Raw genomic sequence first — 21,016 nt, 5'->3', positions numbered from 1 at the left:
GTCGAGCTAGATCCATTTAGTCCTAGCGCTACCCGATACCGATAAGACACCTCCAAATCCCGCCCGTAGGCCCGTAGGCCAGCTGCATACTCCGTTCGCGGCCCGTGTTGGAGTCCCCACGTTCATCCGATGGAGTCGATATCGAGCTTAGATATGGCGCGTCGTCGTTCTCTGACGAATTCATGTATTGGTTTGTTTTCCTACATGAGCGTGTCTGCCCATACACAACCCCCCAACTACCAGGCCTCTCATTCACCGCAATATCACGAAGATGGCAAACGCCTCTCCCAATGGCACGATGCTCTCTTTTGACGCGAAGCCTTACGCGTTCTCCTTCCCTCTCGAGCACACTGCGTTACTCATAATCGATATGCAACGCGACTTCCTTCTCACCAAAGGTTTCGGCGAAATCCAAGGCGGCAACTTAGAGGCCGTCCAAGCATCCATCGCCCCAACGAAGAAGCTATTGGAAGCGTGTCGGGGTGCCGGCATGACTGTCTTCCACACCCGCGAAGGCCACAAACCAGATCTCTCGGACTGCCCATCGTCAAAATTGATCAGACAAGAAGCTGCGCCTGGCAACACCCAGCACAAACTAGTAATCGGCGACAAGGGCGAACTTGGCCGCCTGCTCACAAGAGGAGAATACGGACACGACATCATCGATGAGCTGAAGCCCGTTCCTGGGGAGGTTGTCATTGACAAACCCGGCAAAGGCTCGTTCTGGAATACGACTATTCTGCATCAGCTCAAAGCGAGAGCTATTACACATCTGATCGTCTCTGGTGTCACTACGGAGTGCTGTTTTGCTACTACTATTCGGGAAGCGAATGATCGCGGTTTCGAATGTTGTGGTATCGAAGACGCTACCAGTGGATACAATGATGCTTGCTTCAAGAAGTCGACGCTGGATATGATACATTGGTCACAGGGTCTGTTCGGATACATCGGTAGCTTGCAGCCTTTGCTAGATGCCCTGTCACCATTGTCAAGTAAGGGGCCGGTCGCCAACTCGACGCCTCCTCAGACACCACCGACTTTTGATGGCGACCTCACGATATCTGCTTTACAGCGAGCGTATAAGAGGGGCTTGTCGCCCGTAACCGTTGTGGAGGCAATCTACGAAAAGATTGAAGCATACAAGAAGATCGACCCAGCAGTCTGGATACACTTACAACCACGGGAAGCAGCTCTGGACGCCGCAAGGAAGTTAGCATCGACTTACCCTGACCGAAAAGCACTGCCGCCCCTGTTCGGCGTCCCCTTCAGCGTCAAAGACAGTATCGACATTGCCGGTCTTCCCACGACAACCGCTTGCCCACCACTCGCGCACGTACCCTCAACCTCCGCTCCAGTGTACGACAAAGTCATCGCCGAAGGTGCCTTGTTCATAGGAAAAGCCAATCTAGACCAGCTCGCAACCGGCCTCGTAGGATGCCGCAGCCCTTACGGAATCCCACACTCAGTATACCACAAAGACTACATCAGCGGGGGATCAAGCAGCGGCAGCACAGTCTCCGTAGGAGCAAATCTCGTCTCATTCTCATTGGCAACCGACACAGCCGGCTCAGGCAGAGTACCCGCTGGCTTCAACGGCATCGTCGGCTACAAACCTACACGAGGCACCATTTCCTTCCGGGGCATCACACCAGCATGTTTATCGCTGGACTGCATCGCGCTCTCCACAAAAACCGTATCCGACGCGCGAACCCTCTGGCAGATGCTAGAAGGCCACGACCCTCTCGACCCCTATGCGAAACCCGAAATGGGCTTCGAACGCCACATCAACAGCATCGGCCCCCAATCACGCACGTTTAAATTCGGCATTCCACCGCCCGAAGCACTCGCTATCTGCTCGGCCCCAGCCCGTCGCATGTTCAACGAAACGGTATCGAGATTACAAGCCATCGGCGGCATCCTCACACCATTCGACTGGTCGCCCTTCCAAAAAGCCGGTCAACTACTCTACGACGGTTCATTCGTATCTGAACGCCTCGCCTCGCTTCCAGACGACTTCCTCGAGAAGAACCGCTCAGCACTCCACCCCGTAACCGCACAGCTCATGGACGCCGTCGTCGCGCGGAAGAGCTCAGCCGTAGACGCTTACCGCGACCTGCAGGCCCAAGCCCTATATACCCGTCAAGCGGAGAAGGTCTTCGCGTACTCTGCTGCTGGTGTGGATGTTATCGTTGTACCGACAACGCCCACGCACTGGCGCATAGACGAGGTGCTCGCTGATCCGATTAAGAAGAATAGTATTCTGGGTGAGTTTACGCACTGCGGGAATGTGTTGGATCTTTGTGGTGTGGCGGTGCCGGCGGGGACGTATCCGGTTAAGGAGTTGAGTGGGAAGGAGGGGGATGAGGGGGTGTTGCCGTTTAGTGTGACGTTTTTGGGGGGGTCGAGGTTGGATGCGGGGGTTTTGGAGATTGCGAGGCGGTTTGAGGAGGGAGGGATGGAGTGAGACAGCCATATAGGGAGTTGTCTTCGAGCAAGGCTCGAGCATATGGCGTGCAGCTATCGCATGCGATGGGTACACCTTGCTCGTCGTGCTCGGAGTAAGACAATGAGAAGATGTTCAGAATGTCTCACAACCCCGACAGCATTGTTTCCGGTCCTACGCCTACCTAGGAACTTGAGACATGACTTACAATGTATCACTCCCAGCAACGTCCTTGTCAATCCAATGTCTTAGACTTCCATTCACCAGATTGTATATTTCCTATCACACGGCTCATTAGGAAGCACAAAGCAACATCACCCGTTCAAGGTATCTTCCAAAAGCCCACAACCGCCCTCTAAAAGCCATCAATTCCACCACGTAGCCAACATCATGCCCTCAAACACCGACGCAGCCGACTCTCAACTCACTGAGCTCCCCAACTCTTCCATGCAGGCCAACGACGCAAACCAGCCTCATACCATTAGCCCAACCAACCAGCAAAGCAATGGGGTCCAGCACTCGCCTATCGAACCGGAACCTAAGTTTTTCAGCTTCCGCCCGCGCAGTTCAACTCTTCCGCAGCGCAGAGCCAATCGCTCCCATTCTGTCTCGCTACCTCCGCGCAGTCCCCGCCACCCATTCGTTCGCCTAGGCTACCTTTCTCTCGCTATCTCTACCAAAGTCGAAGCACTGGACCTACACAAATACAGCGACTACTTACAATACATACGCACTCATCCCACCCTCAATAAGAACGCAGACACTGGATCAGGCTCAGGAACGGACGCAGATGCAGACGCTGGAGGCCAAGGCAGCGGTGAACAAGGTGTGTAAGTTCCATGGGATGAAGTTGATGGAGGAGAAGATGAAGGAGAGATGTGGGCAGTGAAGGAGTCTGTGATGGATTGTTTCGTTGAGTACTTGTAGTCAGTCGTCATGGTTATCCAAGATTGTATCATAGATGAAATAAAAGTAGATGATACAAGTACTGCGAGCGCTCGTCGGATCCAGATGAGACAATACAGACGTACCATTATATATCACTTCTACATTCCACTTGTCTCTCGAAGTGCCCAAGAACAAATTTCAAGACTTCTAGAAGCATCAATCGTAACACGTCGTACCGGAGTCATTGTCAAACCAATGTCTTTGAATATGCGTTTGCTGGACAGTACAATAGCCCTCAAGGCGCTCAAGATGAAGCAGAAATTAGAACTAGTACTTAGCCTATGTTCTACATCCCCTCAGTGATGGACGACGTAGGCAGAACCACGTATCCATTTGGAGACTACATAGTCACTTTTTGTTACAAACCCGTAATGGTCATCTGCGATAGAAACCAACCCATCGTCATCCACGAAATCGATCCCAAAAGCAACCGACTCCCTGTCGAGAGCGCCAATCGCCTACATTATTGCCGGGTCCTCCGTGAGCTTCTTGCAACAACCCAGCTATCTCACCCTCATTCACCGGAAAGCACACGTTCCTCCTCTTCATCCCCATCATCTCCATCATCTTATTCTTCACCCCCTCTCACAACCTATTCCCGCTCCCCGTCTCTCTCCTCCATCTTCGAAGACAAAGACAAATACCAAAACACAGAGGACATTCCCGTCACCCCAAACCACATCGACACACTCGACGCCCTAGACCTAGCAACCCACCACACCCCCCTCCACCTCCGCACCCACGGCCGCAAAGGAAAGCTTAACGCAAAAAAGAACCAACGCAACGGCCCCAATCTCGACCAGATATGGGACGAGTCATATAACCAGTTCATCAACAGGAAGAAGCCAAAACTACCTAGATGCCTCTATGGCAGCAGGCGGAAACTAGACCAACGGGGTGATGATCGACTAAGCGGGTTGTGTTGGTTTCATAGGTTGAATGTGGGTAGGGGGAGAGAGGATTGTCGGCGGGAGAGGGAGAGGAGGATGGGGTGATGGGGCAAGGGAAGGGTGAGAGAGAGAGAGGAGTTGGATTGAGGGTGGTTAGCTGGCATGGGAGTGTGCGCCGACGTGGATTGAGGGGAGGAGACATGGCAGGCTGAAAGTCACCTGGGCAGCGTTGAGTTGAGCTCCGCCACCGCCCCTCCGCCTCCCCTCCGCCTCCCCCACCCACCCGGAAGGGCAAGCTCAATAAGAAGAAGAACAAACACCCAGGTAGCAATATCTACAAGAAGATGAAGGAAGCGAACCAGCCGATTACTAGAGCGGAAAAAGAGCCAGTGTGCAAGTATGGTAGTAGGCGTGTGCTTGATGGGCCTGGAGATGATCGGGAGGGGCGGGTGTGTTGGTTCCATAGGTGGGAGGTGGGTAGGAGGCGCGATCACTATCAGCGGTTGTTCCTGTAAGCGTGTTGGTATCACGTTTCCTTGCATGCGTATAGAAGCTAGAAGTCAATCGTAACAATCTCATAATTGTTTGAACAACAGAAAACAGCTATGCACAGTAGAAATCCAAAACCAACGCGGACCATGCCGCTATGCCCAAAACCCAAATTATTTGAATCAAAATCCAACAACACCATGCTTCGTATGTACTCATGCCTTCAACCATGCATCACTCTTTACAGAGACAGCGCAACAGCCGCAAACAACGCAACAACAAAACTAATCGTCGCACCGCTCTGCAGCTTACCACCCGCGCTATCCCCATGAATCCCCAGAATCTCCGCTTGCCTCGAGAAGGTCACGTTCTGGGGTATCGACTCGTTGAGACACTGCCCATTCACAATATCCAACCCCGCCAAATCATTCGGCTCACGGAAGAACATATAACTCCTGTTGTTCAATCCCTTAAACCCCTCGGTGTTGTACGGGAACCACATGTCGGAGTCGGTGGCAGACGTGTTGCGGAGGAAGATGCATTGAACCTGGTTGGGGTAGTCGTGGGCGAGCTCGGGGTAAGCCTTCATGACATCGCTGTTCGAAGTATCGGCAACGAGGACGAATTTGCGCGTCGGGAAAGTCTCAAAAACTTTGGTGAGGAGGAATTTGCGGATGGACAGCGTGGCGGAGATGTCTGAGAAGTTGAGGGGACGCGTGTCGAAAGAGCCGCCGGGGTAGGTTTTGTAGATGAAGTCCATGTACAGACGCGTCGCTTGCTCGGGGGTCGTGGTGAGGTAGTGGAAGTGTGTGTTGTTGGGGAGGGTGCGGGACCAGTTTGCGTAGATCTCGGGCATGTTCATCCAGGGGGTGAAGGGGCGGGCGAAGGAGTTTAGGAGACCTTCTTTGGGGTCGTAGATTTTGGTTACGCGCAGGATGTCGTCGATGTCGGAGATGAAGGTTATGCCCTCGGAGGGGACGAGGAAGGCGGTGGCGTTGCCGCTGTTGGTGCCGTTGGTGTAGACGTTTAGGCGCTGGACGTTGTTGGTTTCGTTGCCGGGGATGAGGCCGTTGGATTGGATGGGCACGAAGACGTCGAAGTCGCCGAGTTCGGTCGTCTCGTAGGGGAGCGTGAGGTTCTGGACGCCGCCGGGGGCTTGGATGGAGTTGCCGCCGCCGGGCTCGCCGTCGCCGCCCTGCATAGGCGCGGGCTCGAGCGACATGGAGACATTGACGTCGCCTTGCTGGACGATGAAAATGGAGCGCGTCAGGTTGCGTGCCTGCTCCTTCTGGTTGTCAGGCAGCTCGGCGACGCTGGTGTCGATGAGGAAGACGTTGGCCAGGTCGTCGACCTTGTCCTGGCTGATATCCGGGAACTTGTACACATTGCCGTGGAAGCGCACGTTCCAGCCCTGGTCGGTCCAGTTGGCATAGGGCGGGATGTTGAGGACTTCGGTGGGCTTCGCAGCCAAATCGTCGTCGCCAATGCCGAGGCTGGACAGGACTTCTTTGCCGGTGGGGAGGCCTTCGAACCAGCCGGGGATGCCTAGAGAATAAGAGTCAGCACAAGCCTTCCTAGTGCGAAGCTTGCCATGCAGGCGTTTGCTTACCCTCTGTGAAGAAGCTGGGCAGGTCAGTTCCCAGCACGCTGCCTATCGAGGCTGCGTAGTTATCCACGCCGCTCTTGATGTCGTCGATGATGTTCCTCTTCTCCACGTAGCTGTGCCGCCCTACGAACCGGATCGCCGCGGGAGTCACAACAGGCGCGCGCACCTCGACCTTGGCGGGGACAGCTGTCGGCTCTGGCAGCGCGAATGCATTGGCGAGGCCGAGTGTCGCGCTCAGCAGGAGAGCCCGCTGGGATGCGCGTTGGTGCATCATCGTGGTGGTGTTGTTGTGGCAGGGGCTGAGTCCAAGGGGCGCTCGCGTGGTCGTCGCGTAGAGGGAAATTAGAGTCGAAGCGACAGACTAAAGGGAATACAAAGAAATGCAGAGGACTGAAGAGGAGAGAAGATGCGGACGTGCCGGGAAAGATGGCGAGCTGGCAATAGTGGAAACACGCTTGCCGCGTTTCGCACGGGCTAGACAGCAGGTTTGCGGTCAAATTGGTGGTGTTGGTTGCTGCAGGTACAGCCAGCATGATGTCATTCTGCATTGTGGCTGGGGCCGAGCCACAATGCGTCGATCGCCTCCCGTGACCCACCCTTACCAAACTCTCCACACCGCAACACTCCTTCGGAACTCGGCAGTCGCAGGTTGATGGCGAGACATATCTGGTACTAATGAAGGTTTTGATTGTTTTACATGCCGTTCGCAGAGACTACTCCCATGGTGCGAACGAAGGGTGATATGGAGTACTTGGAAGTAGCAGAGCTAATCCAGTGTGCTTCGTTCGACTCCCCAACGACGACCCAAGGCCCCAATAGCGGCATATCCCTCAACGCATCCCCCATGTGATGGTACCCCTTCCTCATGGGCCAACACATCTTTGAGTCGCCCACCAGCGTGTCCATCGGCCACCCACCGCGTCGCCGACAAGTGTCCCACGCTTCCCTTAGCACGTCGTGCACCTTGTCGTTCGGAGCAATGTCCTTGATAATATGGAAAAGCGACCTCATGCACAATATAACCTGTTCTTGATCGCAATACCCCAGAGAGTTTGTATCCCAGTGTCCGGGGAGCGTGCTCGTCCAGCGTGTGCCAGATGGATGTCGCGTTTCTTCGCCGTACCACCCTATCATGTCTAGAGTGAAGTGCGGGAGTGTACTTTGGTAGGAGGTTAAGGGGGGTGCAACGCGGAGGGGGGCGACGGCGAGGGTTATGGTTGAGCAGATGGCTCTCTCGTCTTGTTGGGATATATGAGTCTTGGTGTTGTGGAGGAAGTGTCTATGCACCTTGCGTACAAGACTTGACTGCGCGAGCAGGTCTGCGCGCTCAGAGTCGCAGAGTATTGTGTTTGTGTTGTCTGGTATGCGGATGTTGTACAGGGCTGCGTTTAGCGAGTCGAAGTCCGCATTGAAGGTTATTGCAACGATTTCGATGAGCCACCGACGGACCTGTTCGGTCTTGCATTCTGGTGGTTGAGCTTGCGATGGAGCGTGGTACTTGGCGTCGCTTTCCCTGGCGGTATCATTTGTATACTCAGGTGGCGGGCCTGAGGGTATGTCTAGGTATTCTCCTTGCGGTATGTCTGATGGCGGAAGATAGGATATCTGGAGGCGACCTAGACGGCCTAGATTGAACGTTGGCATGCTGTATCTCGATGTGACAGAGAGAGCTTTGGGGAGATGAAGAGAGTCCACGGGTAGGACAAAGATTTTGTACGTCTTGAGTAGGCGCGCTAGTGGAACCAGGGTTCGCAGTAAGTAGCCTGAGAGGGTCTACCAAGATAAGGTGAACGCGCGTTCTCGATCTTGGAAACACCTCACACAAGAAAAAACCTAAACAGGTCTGCGGACTACATCAAGACAAAATCCTACAAAGTAAGTAACCTAACGTTAACGTAGGCTCTTGGGTGTTTAGTTTTTTCCTAGGTTAGCGTGGAAAGGTAATCCTTTTGATGTCACTGGCTGAAGACTGTGGTTGAATGCTTTTTAATGCTACGAGCTATCTACACTATCTAATATTTACATACATGACTTGCAGAGAAGGAACTGCTGTTGTACCAGAGCCTTTGGAGAGACGTTCCGGTTGTTGTTGCGCTGGCCAGAGGAAGTGCAAGAATCTCGTAGCGCCTGCAAGTTGAACAGCGTACAGAAGCGCGACTGGCAAGTGTATCTTTCGACCAAGGTGTAACGGAGATCGATTGTAGACTTGATCTGAGTTGCGTATGGACCCTTGCAAGAGGTGAAGAGCGTGGTGGCAATGGCGGTTGAGAAAGTGTGGTAGCGAAGAGCATTTACCGGCCGTGAAGCGGCATCATATTGGACAGCTTCTCAACCGATGTGCTTCCGCTGTTGACTCGGCCTTGATGGACGATCAGGGTATGCGGTGCCATTGCGCGATTGCAGTATGGGTTCGACGTTTGGAAAAGAGTTGGTTGTAGTTGCCACGAATAACGATAAGACATCGGAGTGCACTGCTGAGTACGGTAGATGATGACGAAGATCGCGCGTCGCCAAGTTGGTGTCTTGGTTGAGACTTGAAGGTGAAAGCCGTTGTTGGAAGTTAGACCGACCTTGGGTTGGCAAAGAACGATGGAATACGTTCACATCAAACCCGATCCCTGGAGGCGACATAGCCTTGGAGGTTGAGGTTTTCCAGGTTGATTGTGCTCTCATGAGACGACATGGTGGATGAGAAGAGCCAAGACAGACGGTTCAGCTCCGGTTAAAGCATACGACGACTTTGTAGACGGGGTTGCGAATAGCGGGACGATACTGTCTTCGGTAATCCAGAAAGCGTGAAGTATGTGCTGAGGCAATCCGCGCGCTTGGAAAACGACGTCGTGCATAAGCGACGCCGAGATGGATGGCTCAACTCCAGTTGCAGCATACAACGGCTTCGGAGATGGAGTTGCGGTCAGCGAAGAGTGGGTCAGTACCGAGAACAGTTGAGGACGACATGGATAGTCAGGACGAGGTTCTTTCGACAATGCTGAGGCGTGAAGACGACATGGATAGTGAGGATGAGGGTCTTTCGGCAATGTTGAGGCTTGAAGACGACATGCGAAGCGCAGGAAGCCAAGACGGGTGGTTCAGCCGCAGTTGAGGCATACAACGACGTCGTAGCTGGAGTTGCGGAAAGTGAGGTCCGGATGTCTTCGTGAAACCGGGAGTGAGTTGTGAGATGAGATGAGCAGCGCGGTTGATAATGTCTTTGATCGCAGCTGGTTGAGATGGTGAGTAAAAATACCTCCGTTCGCACCACTCCCTCTCATCACTGGGAGTGGCCCCAGGCCTAACCGCGGGGAGGTGGAGGACAAGGCCCTTAAAATATTGCCTGGTAAAAGATGTTGATAGGTATACATGATGGGAGGAAAACATGCTAGAAAGAAAGGACAAAGGAAAAACAAAGGAAAACGTGTAAATATGATGAAAGGGAAAAGATGTTAGAGAAAAGGAAAAACAAAGGAAAGACAAAAGAAAAACAAAGGAAATCATCTAGCCCAAAGGCGTGGCTGGCGCCGGATACGAGCGACCTCGTCGAGGTGGGCAGCCTCCTCTTGCAGCCGGGTCTCCCTCTCCCACCCCAGAGACTCCTCCGTCTGCGTCATGCGCCGCAGCACCGCCTCATCTATACGGTCGCCGATCCGGCGCTCCATCTCCCCCAACTCGTATCGCCAATCCTCTTGGCGCCGGGGGGTCCAGGGCCAGTGCCAGCCCTGCCAAAAGAAGGCCCAGTTGGCCACGAGGCCAAGTATGGCCCAAAGGGCGTCAGCCAAAAGGCTGGGTGCGGTTCCAGACCAATCGACCATTGTTTGTTGGAATTCGCTACGACAGAATTTAAGAATTAGCATTTGGAAGCAGAATTAACATAATAATGCTGCGTATGTTGCTGCATAGGGTAAAAGGGTTGAAAGAGAAAGCGTAGACATACCTTGATTCCACTCGTTGGAGCTGAAGAAGAGAAGTCAGAACACCACAGGCAGACATTGCTACATTGCATCTCCCGGGCTGGCAGTCACTCCTGCGCGGCTGCTACATGGCTTGTCGGTGCTTTCTAAGTAGAGTCGTAGTGCGACTTCCCGTCTACATTAAAAGGCAGCATGCTCCAGAACACTTACCTCATGGTAGGGCACCTAGGGTCCTTGCACCTATGTCGAGTACGTAGTTTGGAAAGTTTATGACTTTACCAGGTAGAATACGGCCAGTCGAACGGGTATCGTATCCGGTGATGCCGCCGTTTGCGTTATCCTTGTTTGCCACCAAGATAGTCAGAAATGCGTTGGCATAGATCAAATGCATTCGGTTCAGATAGAAAGAGATATTAGGATCGTTCTGAATGAGGCAGAGACAGTCCACCCATAGGTAGCGAATGTCCAAGTCTACAGTCAGACGCATAGCATCTCTAATAGTCTGCGGAACAGTAACGACATGAGATCCGCATGACAGGCTTCGAGGTTTTCGAAGCTCCTCCATGTTTTCAGAGGTTAAGTTGGTGGACTTGACGTTACCCCAAACATAACTTAGAGCTATGTAGCGCACATTTGAGACAGATTTGAGAGTGATACATTCCTCGACCACATCGATGAGGTAGAGCGGCATGTACAATTCGTTGGCGGGATTAGGCCGACAGCCTTCGTGCTCATGCTCGCATGTATGCAGCCATGATTTGATGAGTGTCGTGGGGAGATTTTCCCCCCTCTCTGTATGAGTGATTGAATCGTTTCGAAGCCGCGTAGGATAATTCGAGCGCCGTAGCAGGTAACTCTCGTAATATGGGTCGGTCGTTAACATGTTTACGCATGCTGGGCCAGTCCCAGAGAAGGCCCCAAAAATATTAAGCTCAAAGTACCGCGCATTGGGGTTCACTTCGTCGAGTATATTGAGGAAGTCTCTGCATGATGGGCAGGTCGTGTCAGACTTGATGTCGGCTGTATTAGCCTTTAAGGGGAGGACCAGGGAGTCTTGACGATGGTCTATTGACGCTGTGTTCGGAATGTCGTTGAAGGATCGATCCACACGTAAGCACTCTTCGCAATACAACGCGTCTGCATCCGGTGACCCTCGAGAATTCGATGGCGCAACTTCGACGTTCTCCTCCATACCCACGATGATCGGTACTTTGCAGGATAGAACTAAATGTGTTGCTGTGGTTCAGTTCATGGTGGTATCCGTAGAGCAAAGTTGGTTTGTGACCGGGAAGGCTGCAAAGGGAGTGGTGTGCTACATGCCCCGCGATCGTTGCTGCCTACGCCAAGGGAGGCGCATCTCAGCAGGCAGGTACCTTCGGCCTATCGTCCATGCGAACGCACGATGCCGCACTGCAGCAGAATCTGATTTCGCTAATAAGCAACGGGATATACTGCTATATGAGAGAGCCGTTCATCGATGCGCAGCTCCAACACCAGTGAACGCATGCCCCTACTGTCTGGGAGCATTCTAGTCATACACCTCGCACATCGCAGATTGAGCAGTCATTATCTGAAGGGGAGGCAAAACTCACATAGCAGACCAGCTCACCACTTCAGCTCCATTTTTACTCGCGTAACCCACCAAACTGCCTCAAGTATGCCTCCAGCTCCAGAACGTTCCGCCAACCTCATCCCACAGCACACCACATCACACCACCACACCACCAAATCACGCCTAGACCCCCAGCCTCCCCAAACCAGCCAACTAAGCACAACAGCCCCGCATCTAGACCTCACCTTCAACAGCACCCTCCCAAAAATGAGGGGTAAACCACCCAAGTAAAGCATTCGCAAGCCTGCAGCAGCACCGCCGATCCCATACCGCATGCATACGGACCGATAACACACCTGCACGCTATCTAAAGCGAGATCGAACCGCCATCCATTCGACGCCCGATTCTGTTGGGAAGTATGAACGGCCTTGAACCACCGTTTGGGTGTTTATAGAGCGACGACATGCGTTTTGGTGGATGCGTCGCGTGCGGTGTTGCTTATTGCGTTTGTGGGGGAAAGCGGTGGGTGACGTCATGAGCACGTTGTTTGGTGGAAGGAGCAACGTGGGAACGTGGTTGAGGTGTGGCATCCACGTTGTCGCGAACGTTATCGGTATCGTTATCTAGACATCATCCGAAGGATCGCGAAGCGGAAGCAAAGGATACCCCGCTTTACAACGTTAGAAAGACGTGGTTTGAAGTCATCAAGATTATTAAACAGAGCGATCGCGCGTCAGCGTTGCGGTGCGGAGAGAGAACCCACGAAAAAGCACGCTGCACGAAAGAACCATGGGGATGCAGGGACTGCGCGCCAGTACGCCGCCAAATGTTCCAATTGGACGGGAAGGGCTCTACCGGCCAAACGCCCCGGTACGCTTACGAAGGTTTATTTCGGGATGATAAAACAAAGTGCACAAGAAGCATTGCGTGAACGGCAGATATGACGTCGTGAAAAGCACGCGACACGGGACGGGATGAACAACAGCAAATAACAGTGATGATGCGTGATAAAGTGATCATGATTTCATAAAACTAACTATACAGAGATCTTGTCGGGAACCTAGCAGTTCCATCGACTTGACGCATGTATTGCATCAAAGGGGGGGTATCTGTTTTTCTGATTTGAGCACTTCATTTCAGAACCGTTGCGCCAATTGCCTGTCCAAAAAAGCAAACGCCGCTCGGAAAACACAAGAGAGCAAAATCGCGATCGTGATCCTCGTAACCCTCACGTCATTGCACCATGAGAAACCTTACATGGTGCGGACGTGCGTCAAAGCATGGGCCTAAGCCCACGTCTTGGAAGTGTTGAGACCGAGCTCGAGATGCTGTGCGATGGCGTCGGCAAAGTCGCCGCCAGCGTTGGAGGAGTGACGGCGGCGCTCGCGTCGTATTTGGTGCTCGGCTTCCATGAGGCGGCCTTGGACCCAGGCGCGCTGCTTCTCGTCGTTGCGGATGCATTCTGTGTTCATGAGCTCGGTGAGGGTAGCGACGATTTGTTGGTTGATCACGGCGAGCTTGTGGGATTCTTCCGTGTGCATGTCGTCGACACTGTTGCGCGGGGTTGAGCTGGTCCTGGAGCTGACGGCGACGGGGTCACTGGCTGCGGGGAAGGGCGTGGAGTACTTGGGCGAGGATTCAGGCGAAGAGGAGAGAGACTGAAACTCTGGCGAGGATGCTGCCATTGGGGCGTTGAACGGAATCTCCATGGCCATGCGGCGTTGGAGAGCTTCCTTCTGGGCGGAGAGGAGCATGTACTTCTGCATCGACTCGTTCTAGATAACCATGTTAGTATGTGTAAAGGAAGGAAGCACTTCGGAGGAACTTACTCTACATAAAGTGGGTCGCGACATGGGAGCCATGGTGTAGTCTGATATGGTGTTGCTTGGTGCTCGTAGCGTTTAACGTGGAGGGAGATTTGATTCCAGCTGATGTGGGGTTGTCGGGTTACTGATAGAAATACCAGTTGACAATGCCAAGAGCGTTGGTGCTAGGAGATCGGCGGAGCCCCAGAAGTGTGGGTACGAAAAAGTTCTTGGTGGTGGACCAGAGTGGAGTGATGGTGATAAGGTGATGCTGCCGCGACGACTCGGTGATGGCTGATGGTTAAGTATCGAGGCCGGTGATGTTGACAGAATATTCCAGAGTTTGACGGATTCGCAAATACGGTCTCCTGAGTCTGGGGGTTTGCTCGCAACTTAAACACTTTGTGATGGGGCCGCGCATTCACATTCCCGGAATAGGCCATGACGTGCGATTAACACACCTGCACCGAAACACAGCGCGGCTGAATCCGTCCTTCCGCGGTCACTGTGTCGAGACGCCTTTGAGTAACGGGGCCCGTTTCGCAGAACCCTGTTGGGATAGCCAGGGGTTGGGGGGTAGTCTAGCTGTGATTGGCGGAGTCAGCCCCCTTGCTGATCCTCCTGCTTCCCCGAAAGGTAAACTAAGCGACATAACGTCACTTGTGAGAACCTGAATGTAGGGCCATGGCGCAGGATCGTGATCCAGTAACAGGATCGCACATGAAAGGTCTTGAAGCAGTCGATGGCACATGGTACCTGCATTATCGTGAGTAATTTTGCCTGCAGACTCTTACCCTTCACTTGTGGGTAACTTGTGGGTAATGCGAATTCTCTGCCCTCCATCACAATGCCATGATGCTGCTAGAAATGCCATGGTGACACAGTATGACGTTTCGCTTGATCCAAAATTATGTCTGAGTCAATTCGGCGCAGGCCGAGGCGGCGCGGAGACATCCTGCGACGTCACTTTTGCATGGTGTTGACATTGGGCAACTTTGCTGCTCGGGCGGCTTCACAGTGCAGCACTACCAAAGATGTGGCTTTTTTGGAGACATCCTGAACGATGATTAGGCGCTGCATTTGACTGCTTCCGACTGTCCATCAACGTGTCTAGAGGCCAAAAGTCAGGCTTAGCAGAAAAAATCAGGTTTCGACGCCACATTAGTGGCTCAGTCCCACGTGTATCCGGGTTTCGGCTTGGGTGTGACGTCCCTGTGCAAGCCTCAAACCCCAACCATGGGCATAACAGGGCTGTTGGAAATTCGATCGTCGTTTCTAGCGTATCAGGGCCCCGTAAAGGTTCCACGACAAGGCTTCCAGAACAGACCCTTGATCCTTCACGCGGCAGGGAAGTGTCACGCTGGAGTGCCACGTTGGTGACAGAATGCTCGTGGGATTCGTGTACATTGTTGACGGTACCGCCTAATCATAGACAGCGGGAACAAGACCTTGGCTTATCGTCGCCCTGGCGCGCCGCGATTACACCCAACATTCAGGTATTCGCATGTCCTCGAGTAAGCGTCATGTCGGAGCGACATACTCCGCATGATACGCGTACTGCACAAATACCTCACTGCCTGGTCGGGGTTGGTCTTAGAAGATCGAGGGCCTGACCGCGCAGATCATACGGCGTCGTCAATCGACGCCCGGCCGCTGTAGAAGGGATTGACCGAAAAGCAAACGTGTGCCGGCATTCAGCGGATGTACATGAAAGTGATGCGACATGTTGCGAGACATGAGAGCGGTGTGGTACAGGCGTGTCACTCTTCAGTAGAGTGTCGATCTGACCAGAAGCCTTTGCCGTAGCTGACGAGGATCTCTTGTCCACGTCCGATGCCCTTCGCTCTCTTTCCGCTCTTGCCAGCGCTGAGCACGAAGACTCCGACTCTCTTCTCCACCTTTCCGTTCCCAATGTCTACAAATATATCGCGAAACTCGGCGCTCGGTGCGGCAGCGACGCCTCGGTAGTCGTTGATGAAGCGTGCTTCGTTGCCCATCTTGGATGCATCAACACCGATGCCTAGTTCGCGGTCGAGTGAGAGATCGTAGTCGGATGCTTCATCAATGTCAGTCTGATCGTGCACGTAGCCCAAGTACGGCAGAATGAACGAGTCTGGTGGCAGATGCTGGTTAGCATAAAGCGCGTGCTGTCCGTGTGCAGGATGCGCAGAGTCTGTGACGGGTGTGATTTTGACGTTCGAATACGGCCCATTCGGCTTGTAAACCTGTGTATCGGGTGGTAGATCGGACTTCTGCAATATAAGTGCGCTAACTTTGTCTCTACAAAGCTTCTTGGAGTACGAGGGTGCGTGAAGGTAGATGGTTTGCCCATCCCACCCCTTCGGCACAGCGCCAGATGATTTTGGCATCTCGCTATCGGATTTGATAGAGTCGCACAGCTTTCATCTGATCCAGTCAGGCAGTCGTTCCTTCGCGTGGATCGAGACGATAAGCTTAGTCCCGCTCGGAAAAGTGCGAGACGCTCGCGACAAAGATGTGAAATTTCCGTCTATTGTGCCTTCCGGTAATGCACAGTACGGGATTGTGCGGCGAGGTGGTGAGGTGAAGTTGCTGTGTGGTAATGTCAAAGGCAATGTTGAGCTATCGAGGGGCTCTTGCCTGACCGGCAACACTTCGGCGGGACGGGCTAGAAGCGACAGGAACACCCACTCTCGCTCACCGTAGCACTCACTAACACCACACAACGCCTCGCCCTTTATCGACGCGACGCTCTCTAGCTCTGCGCGGAAATGATCACTATTTGTGGGATATGATAACGCGGAAGGATCGGGATTCTTCGTGTTGAGCAGCGCGTCATTCGTTCTCCGACGAAACACCTGCGCCCAAGTAGGTGCCGCGCTTAATGCGTGACATGCGACTACCATTGTGGCGCTCACTAAGCTCATGCGCCTCTCCTGAGGAATGCCAGATGCGAGATTGCGCTTCTGATGTTACAAGGAATACTGTGGGTGGATGACTCTCGCGAGAAGAGCCCCCGTATGACAAGAGCTGAGACAGAGCTGAAAGCTGGCCAACCTTCGAGATCACGGCAGCTCCGGCAACAGCTTTCCGCTACATCTCGATGGCTACAATAGTTCGCAACACTGGACGGGCTGTCGGCCCTTCGCTGGATCTAGTCGAGGTCTAGATGCAAGGGCAATGCAGGAACCCGCACGTCCCCAGTCCATCGTGAACCAACGACCTCGCCAGCATCAGACCGGTCCAATCTGGCCCTTCTCCTATCAGCGAAGCTATTTTTGCGCAGACGCGGGGATTGCTCCAGATGTTGTCACGATTACCCATCTCCACTCTGATCGGAATTCCAGTGCCTCTGGCAAGGAGCCCCTAATCGTCGCTCTGTTCAGGTGTTCTTTGTCACAGTCAGCGGCTCGGCGCCAATGCCAGCTGCCAGTGTGTCTTACATCTCGATACAGTCGCGCGGCTTCTTCTCTGCTCAGAGCTGACATGCAGGTGCGGATCACGAACCGGAGATAGGTACCTACCGGGCGATTGAACATGTTCCGCGTGCACAAATCGAACGCTTGCGGCAAAAGCAGCTAGAACGACGGGCGATGTGTTGGGGCGGCAAGGCCCCTTGGCAGGGGAAATTGTCAACCTCATTTCGTATCTGCACGCAATCCACCTCTTGATTGGCCCGCTCGACTTCCATCAATAAACAGCTCACAACGGCCCATGTCGAAGCTTTCCACAGGTTCCCCTATTTCGTACTATGCCAGGCACAGTCCACCAAACGGCGCCACCGGCACGCCAGAGCACTCGCGATACTGCCAACCGAATGCAACTACGCCAATGCCCCCTGTTCATGGACGCTGGCGCTCTTGGTAAGGCCAGCTCGTGTATAGTTCTATATAATGGCTTCGCCAGCTGCTCCTCAGTTGATTCCTCACCACACACTCACTACACTCACTAATACACGGTTATCACCGATCACACTCGTTTTCAACGACCTCCAACGCCTTACAACTTAATACCTTCCGTATTTTAATACCCACCCCCCCAAACCAAACATCAAGATGCGTTCCTTCGCCGTCATTGCTGGCTTCGCCGCCGTTGCCCTTGCCGCTCCCCAGGCTTACGAGGCTTACCCTGCTGCCCCGGCCTCTTCCTCCGCCGCTGCTGAGTACCCCGCCTACCCTGCTGAGACCCCCGAGGCCTCCAGCTCCATGCCCGCCTACGAGGCCGCTACCTCCTCCGCTGCTGAGTACCCGTCTTACCCCGCTGAGACCCCCTCCGCTTCCATGGAGGCTTCCAAGCCCGCCTACGAGGCCAGCTCCATGGCTCCCGTCTACTCTGCCTCCAAGCCCGCCTACACCACCACCGAGGTTGTCCACGCCACCAGCTACGTCTGCCCTGAGCCCACCACCATCACCTACGGTGTCTCCACCTACACCATCTCCTCCAGCACCACCCTCAGCATCCCTGAGTACACTGCTACCTACGTCCACACCCCTACCCCCGAGATCCCGGCTGTCCCCATGCCCACTGTCACCTCTGCTTCCGTCCCGGCTGCTGAGCACACTGCGCCTGCCTACACCCCGGTTTCTCCCATCTACCCCTCCTCCAACGGCACCGTTCCCCACGTCCCTGCCGGAACTGCTGCTCCTACTGGCACTGGTGCTATGCCCAGCGCCTCCAAGCCCGCTGAGTTCACCGGTGCCGCCGGCAAGGTCTCCGTTGGCTTCTTCGCCATCGCTGGTGCCCTCGCTGCTTTCTTGTAAGCAGTTCGCTCTTGAGTGATTCGTCGGGACGCGGTCCTCCACGTCCTTGCTAGTCTCTTCTCGAGTTGTGGAAAGAGGAGGAAATAAAACATGGCTTCACGGGTTACGACTTCGACTCTGCATCACGATTCAGTCTAGGATTGGGAGCGCGGTGTTGGTGGTACGAGCCCTTTGCTTCCTTGCGCAATCAAGTCGCAGCGGCATTTCGATGGATCGATATACTTGGTATTGTAATACGCCTTGGTTGGAATGCTTACTGGCCCTATGGAGGGAGTCGTGTGGTCCCCGGTGGTCTTTTTTGTTCCTAGACTCTTTGCCTGTTCTGAGAAGAGTTGGCTATCCTAATGACATGATTTCCACCTTTACTTTACGACTTGACTGTCTACCTGATACCCTTCTGTACATATTTTACCATCAATGCATTTGATCGTAACTTTACATCTGTGTTCCTATGCAAACCATCTTGCGACAGCCGATACCATCACCGCCTCCAAAAACATCCCATGTACTGACGTCTTGACAATCTTTCATTCTTTACCCTGATCCTCGCACACGAACCACCGTTCAAGTCGGGTCGCCCCTGAGACCCTGCACCGGGAAATTACACAGGCCGCCTTACCCTGCCGCAACTCGTGCCTGGCATGTGGCCCCCCACCCATTCATCCGCCCGTGCATTCCCCAAGAACGCCAAAATACCGAACGCGTCACCTTGTCTCCAACCCAACAATAAATTGACGGCATCTCGGCTCTTGCGATCCTTTGTTTTAGTCACGGCGCGTATATCCATTCCTGATGTTGTTTGCAGGACTTGGGTAGGCGAGCGGATATATTGCTTTTTTGCTTGGGGAGAGGGTTGACGCGTGGCTTGCGCGACGTGTGCCGCGCTGTTCTAGAACGTAGGATTGATGGCGAGACTCTGGGGTGGGCTTTCTTCACGAAAGCGTCGTGCCGGGAGCCGTGATATTGCGATCTCGTTTAGGCAGACTGATGCCGCATACGTGCGCGTTTTCGCCTGGCGCTTCTACTATACCACCATCTTACAGCCGGGGTCAGCTTGTCATCTTCCGGTTACCCAACCATGATCCAAGGAGACGCCGTTGCGTGCTACAAAGGTTCATCCGGTCTTATTTGGACTTACTGTGTCGGCCAGAGATGCGTAGTTTGGCAGAGGAAGGATCTATCGGGAGGTAACCTCAAGCTGGGTCAGAAAGCACAACAACATCATCATCAATATTCTGAAAATTCTCTCTATACGCGTCTACATCCTGAGTTTTCAAGAGCTGAAACTGAGATCAGGGTTCTGGGGAGGAACGCTTTTCATCGCAGCTGCCTCCCTTCATCGCGAGGGTACGATACGAAGGTACCGCATCCACAGCCTTGGATACAATCGTGCACTAAATCAATAGAACCTCAAACTATTACATCAACCCACTGGAACCTCCACTCATTCCTCCACTGTGCATGGAGTCAGCTTCTATGCGTATCGCATTCTCGAAGACCGACGCCGATGCCCATGTAGCCGCCTCGCTGGTGTTTGCTTTCGCCACGTGCGCTTCCATATTCACAGGTGCAAGCGTCCCCAACCTTGGAAGGAACGAAATACCGAGGCTTGCACGCCACCGAGGACAGGCTTCGAGTGTTTGACACGATATTCCTTCGTAAAATAGACGCTGGCACGGTGTTAGCCCACACACACTTTGAGATTTACATCCCGCTTAAAATTACAATCTACTCTCAATCCGCGAAGCACTCCCGTTAAACCTCAATTGCACGCCGAATATCACGGAGACAACACTAGATCACCCAGCTACACATCATTTATAATGCCGTCACGAATCACCAACTCGGACGTTCCATACTACTACACGGCAGCGTGTAAGAACGACAGCAATATGACAGTAAAGCCTATCTAACGTACATAGCCCTGTCCTAGTGGAACAAAATTCAGAGGCCTACACGCCACCGAGGAAAGACTGCGAGCGTTCCACACAATATGGGCCGGCATTACATTGCCTGAGACGCTGCCTCCCCTAGCACTAGAAGTCAACCAGAAGATTCTTCCAGTGCATGCTGATATCGAAGACCGAAACGGTGCGGGCACGGAGCCTATCCAACCCTCGTCTCCACCCGCGTCGTCCGCGCCACTGCGAGAGCGCGCACGAATCGGGACCGTCAATGCGCCTATCCTGCTCGCATCAGATGCCCATAACGAAGACTACACCGAACCGGAGCCGAGGGCTGATGACCACATCAAAGTCTTCTGCACTTCGAAGCTGTACAACAACATGCCTTTCCGACAAAAGGTTATCAAGGACACGTATATCTTCTTGCGGCAGATGCGACCCGACCTTGTGCCTTGGACTGCTGGCATATGGGACACAAACACCGCGCGTGATGGCACGGTACTTGGCGGTTGCATGTTCGCCCAAGTTGATCCTGCGAAGGCATATAAGCAAGAGAAGCTCGTGAAGAGCCCCGGGATAGTTCTGGAGTATGGGATATATGCTGGTGTAGGTTGCATACTGGTGAACGAGCTTCTCGACATACTTCGTATGCTAGAAACCATCTAAAGATAGTAGATCTAGGTATAAGCAAGGCGACTAATAGAGAAGCTACGAGTTTATTCAAAGGTAGG

General features: G+C 53.5%; 8 protein-coding genes across 8 annotated transcripts; 4 read left to right on the top strand and 4 right to left on the bottom strand.

Annotated features, from left to right (window-relative positions):
* Positions 1 to 271: 271 nt before the first annotated feature.
* Positions 272 to 2,464, top strand: J4E85_011576 (uncharacterized protein; the record flags this gene model as incomplete). The annotated part of the gene is made up of 1 exon (XM_051475778.1): positions 272 to 2,464. The coding sequence occupies one exon, from the start codon at positions 272 to 274 to the stop codon at positions 2,462 to 2,464; it is 2,193 nt and encodes a 730-aa protein (XP_051320452.1).
* A 369-nt stretch (positions 2,465 to 2,833) lies between these two features.
* J4E85_011575 (uncharacterized protein) lies at positions 2,834 to 3,277 on the top strand (the record flags this gene model as incomplete). Its single annotated transcript, XM_051475777.1, has 2 exons — positions 2,834 to 2,985; positions 3,070 to 3,277. 2 exons carry the CDS (start codon positions 2,834 to 2,836, stop codon positions 3,275 to 3,277), a joined length of 360 nt encoding a protein of 119 aa, XP_051320451.1.
* A 1,734-nt stretch (positions 3,278 to 5,011) lies between these two features.
* J4E85_011574 (uncharacterized protein) lies at positions 5,012 to 6,650 on the bottom strand (the record flags this gene model as incomplete). Its single annotated transcript, XM_051475776.1, has 2 exons — positions 5,012 to 6,315; positions 6,380 to 6,650. 2 exons carry the CDS (start codon positions 6,648 to 6,650, stop codon positions 5,012 to 5,014), a joined length of 1,575 nt encoding a protein of 524 aa, XP_051320450.1.
* A 937-nt stretch (positions 6,651 to 7,587) lies between these two features.
* On the bottom strand, positions 7,588 to 8,020 carry J4E85_011573 (uncharacterized protein; the record flags this gene model as incomplete). Its single annotated transcript, XM_051475775.1, has 2 exons — positions 7,588 to 7,614; positions 7,673 to 8,020. 2 exons carry the CDS (start codon positions 8,018 to 8,020, stop codon positions 7,588 to 7,590), a joined length of 375 nt encoding a protein of 124 aa, XP_051320449.1.
* Positions 8,021 to 13,123: 5,103 nt separating this feature from the next.
* Positions 13,124 to 13,699, bottom strand: J4E85_011572 (uncharacterized protein; the record flags this gene model as incomplete). The annotated part of the gene is made up of 2 exons (XM_051475774.1): positions 13,124 to 13,612; positions 13,667 to 13,699. 2 exons carry the CDS (start codon positions 13,697 to 13,699, stop codon positions 13,124 to 13,126), a joined length of 522 nt encoding a protein of 173 aa, XP_051320448.1.
* Positions 13,700 to 15,402: 1,703 nt separating this feature from the next.
* On the bottom strand, positions 15,403 to 16,011 carry J4E85_011571 (uncharacterized protein; the record flags this gene model as incomplete). The annotated part of the gene is made up of 1 exon (XM_051475773.1): positions 15,403 to 16,011. One exon carries the CDS (start codon positions 16,009 to 16,011, stop codon positions 15,403 to 15,405), a length of 609 nt encoding a protein of 202 aa, XP_051320447.1.
* Positions 16,012 to 17,676: 1,665 nt separating this feature from the next.
* J4E85_011570 (uncharacterized protein) lies at positions 17,677 to 18,381 on the top strand (the record flags this gene model as incomplete). Its single annotated transcript, XM_051475772.1, has 1 exon — positions 17,677 to 18,381. The coding sequence occupies one exon, from the start codon at positions 17,677 to 17,679 to the stop codon at positions 18,379 to 18,381; it is 705 nt and encodes a 234-aa protein (XP_051320446.1).
* A 1,823-nt stretch (positions 18,382 to 20,204) lies between these two features.
* On the top strand, positions 20,205 to 20,951 carry J4E85_011569 (uncharacterized protein; the record flags this gene model as incomplete). The annotated part of the gene is made up of 2 exons (XM_051475771.1): positions 20,205 to 20,256; positions 20,332 to 20,951. The coding sequence occupies 2 exons, from the start codon at positions 20,205 to 20,207 to the stop codon at positions 20,949 to 20,951; spliced, it is 672 nt and encodes a 223-aa protein (XP_051320445.1).
* Positions 20,952 to 21,016: the final 65 nt, after the last annotated feature.

The sequence above is a fragment of the Alternaria conjuncta genome (assembly GCF_024043145.1).
Source record: "Alternaria conjuncta strain BMP 0040 chromosome Unknown scaffold_37, whole genome shotgun sequence".
Classification (NCBI taxonomy): domain Eukaryota; kingdom Fungi; phylum Ascomycota; class Dothideomycetes; order Pleosporales; family Pleosporaceae; genus Alternaria; species Alternaria conjuncta.
This window is presented reverse-complemented; position numbering and strand designations above follow the sequence as displayed.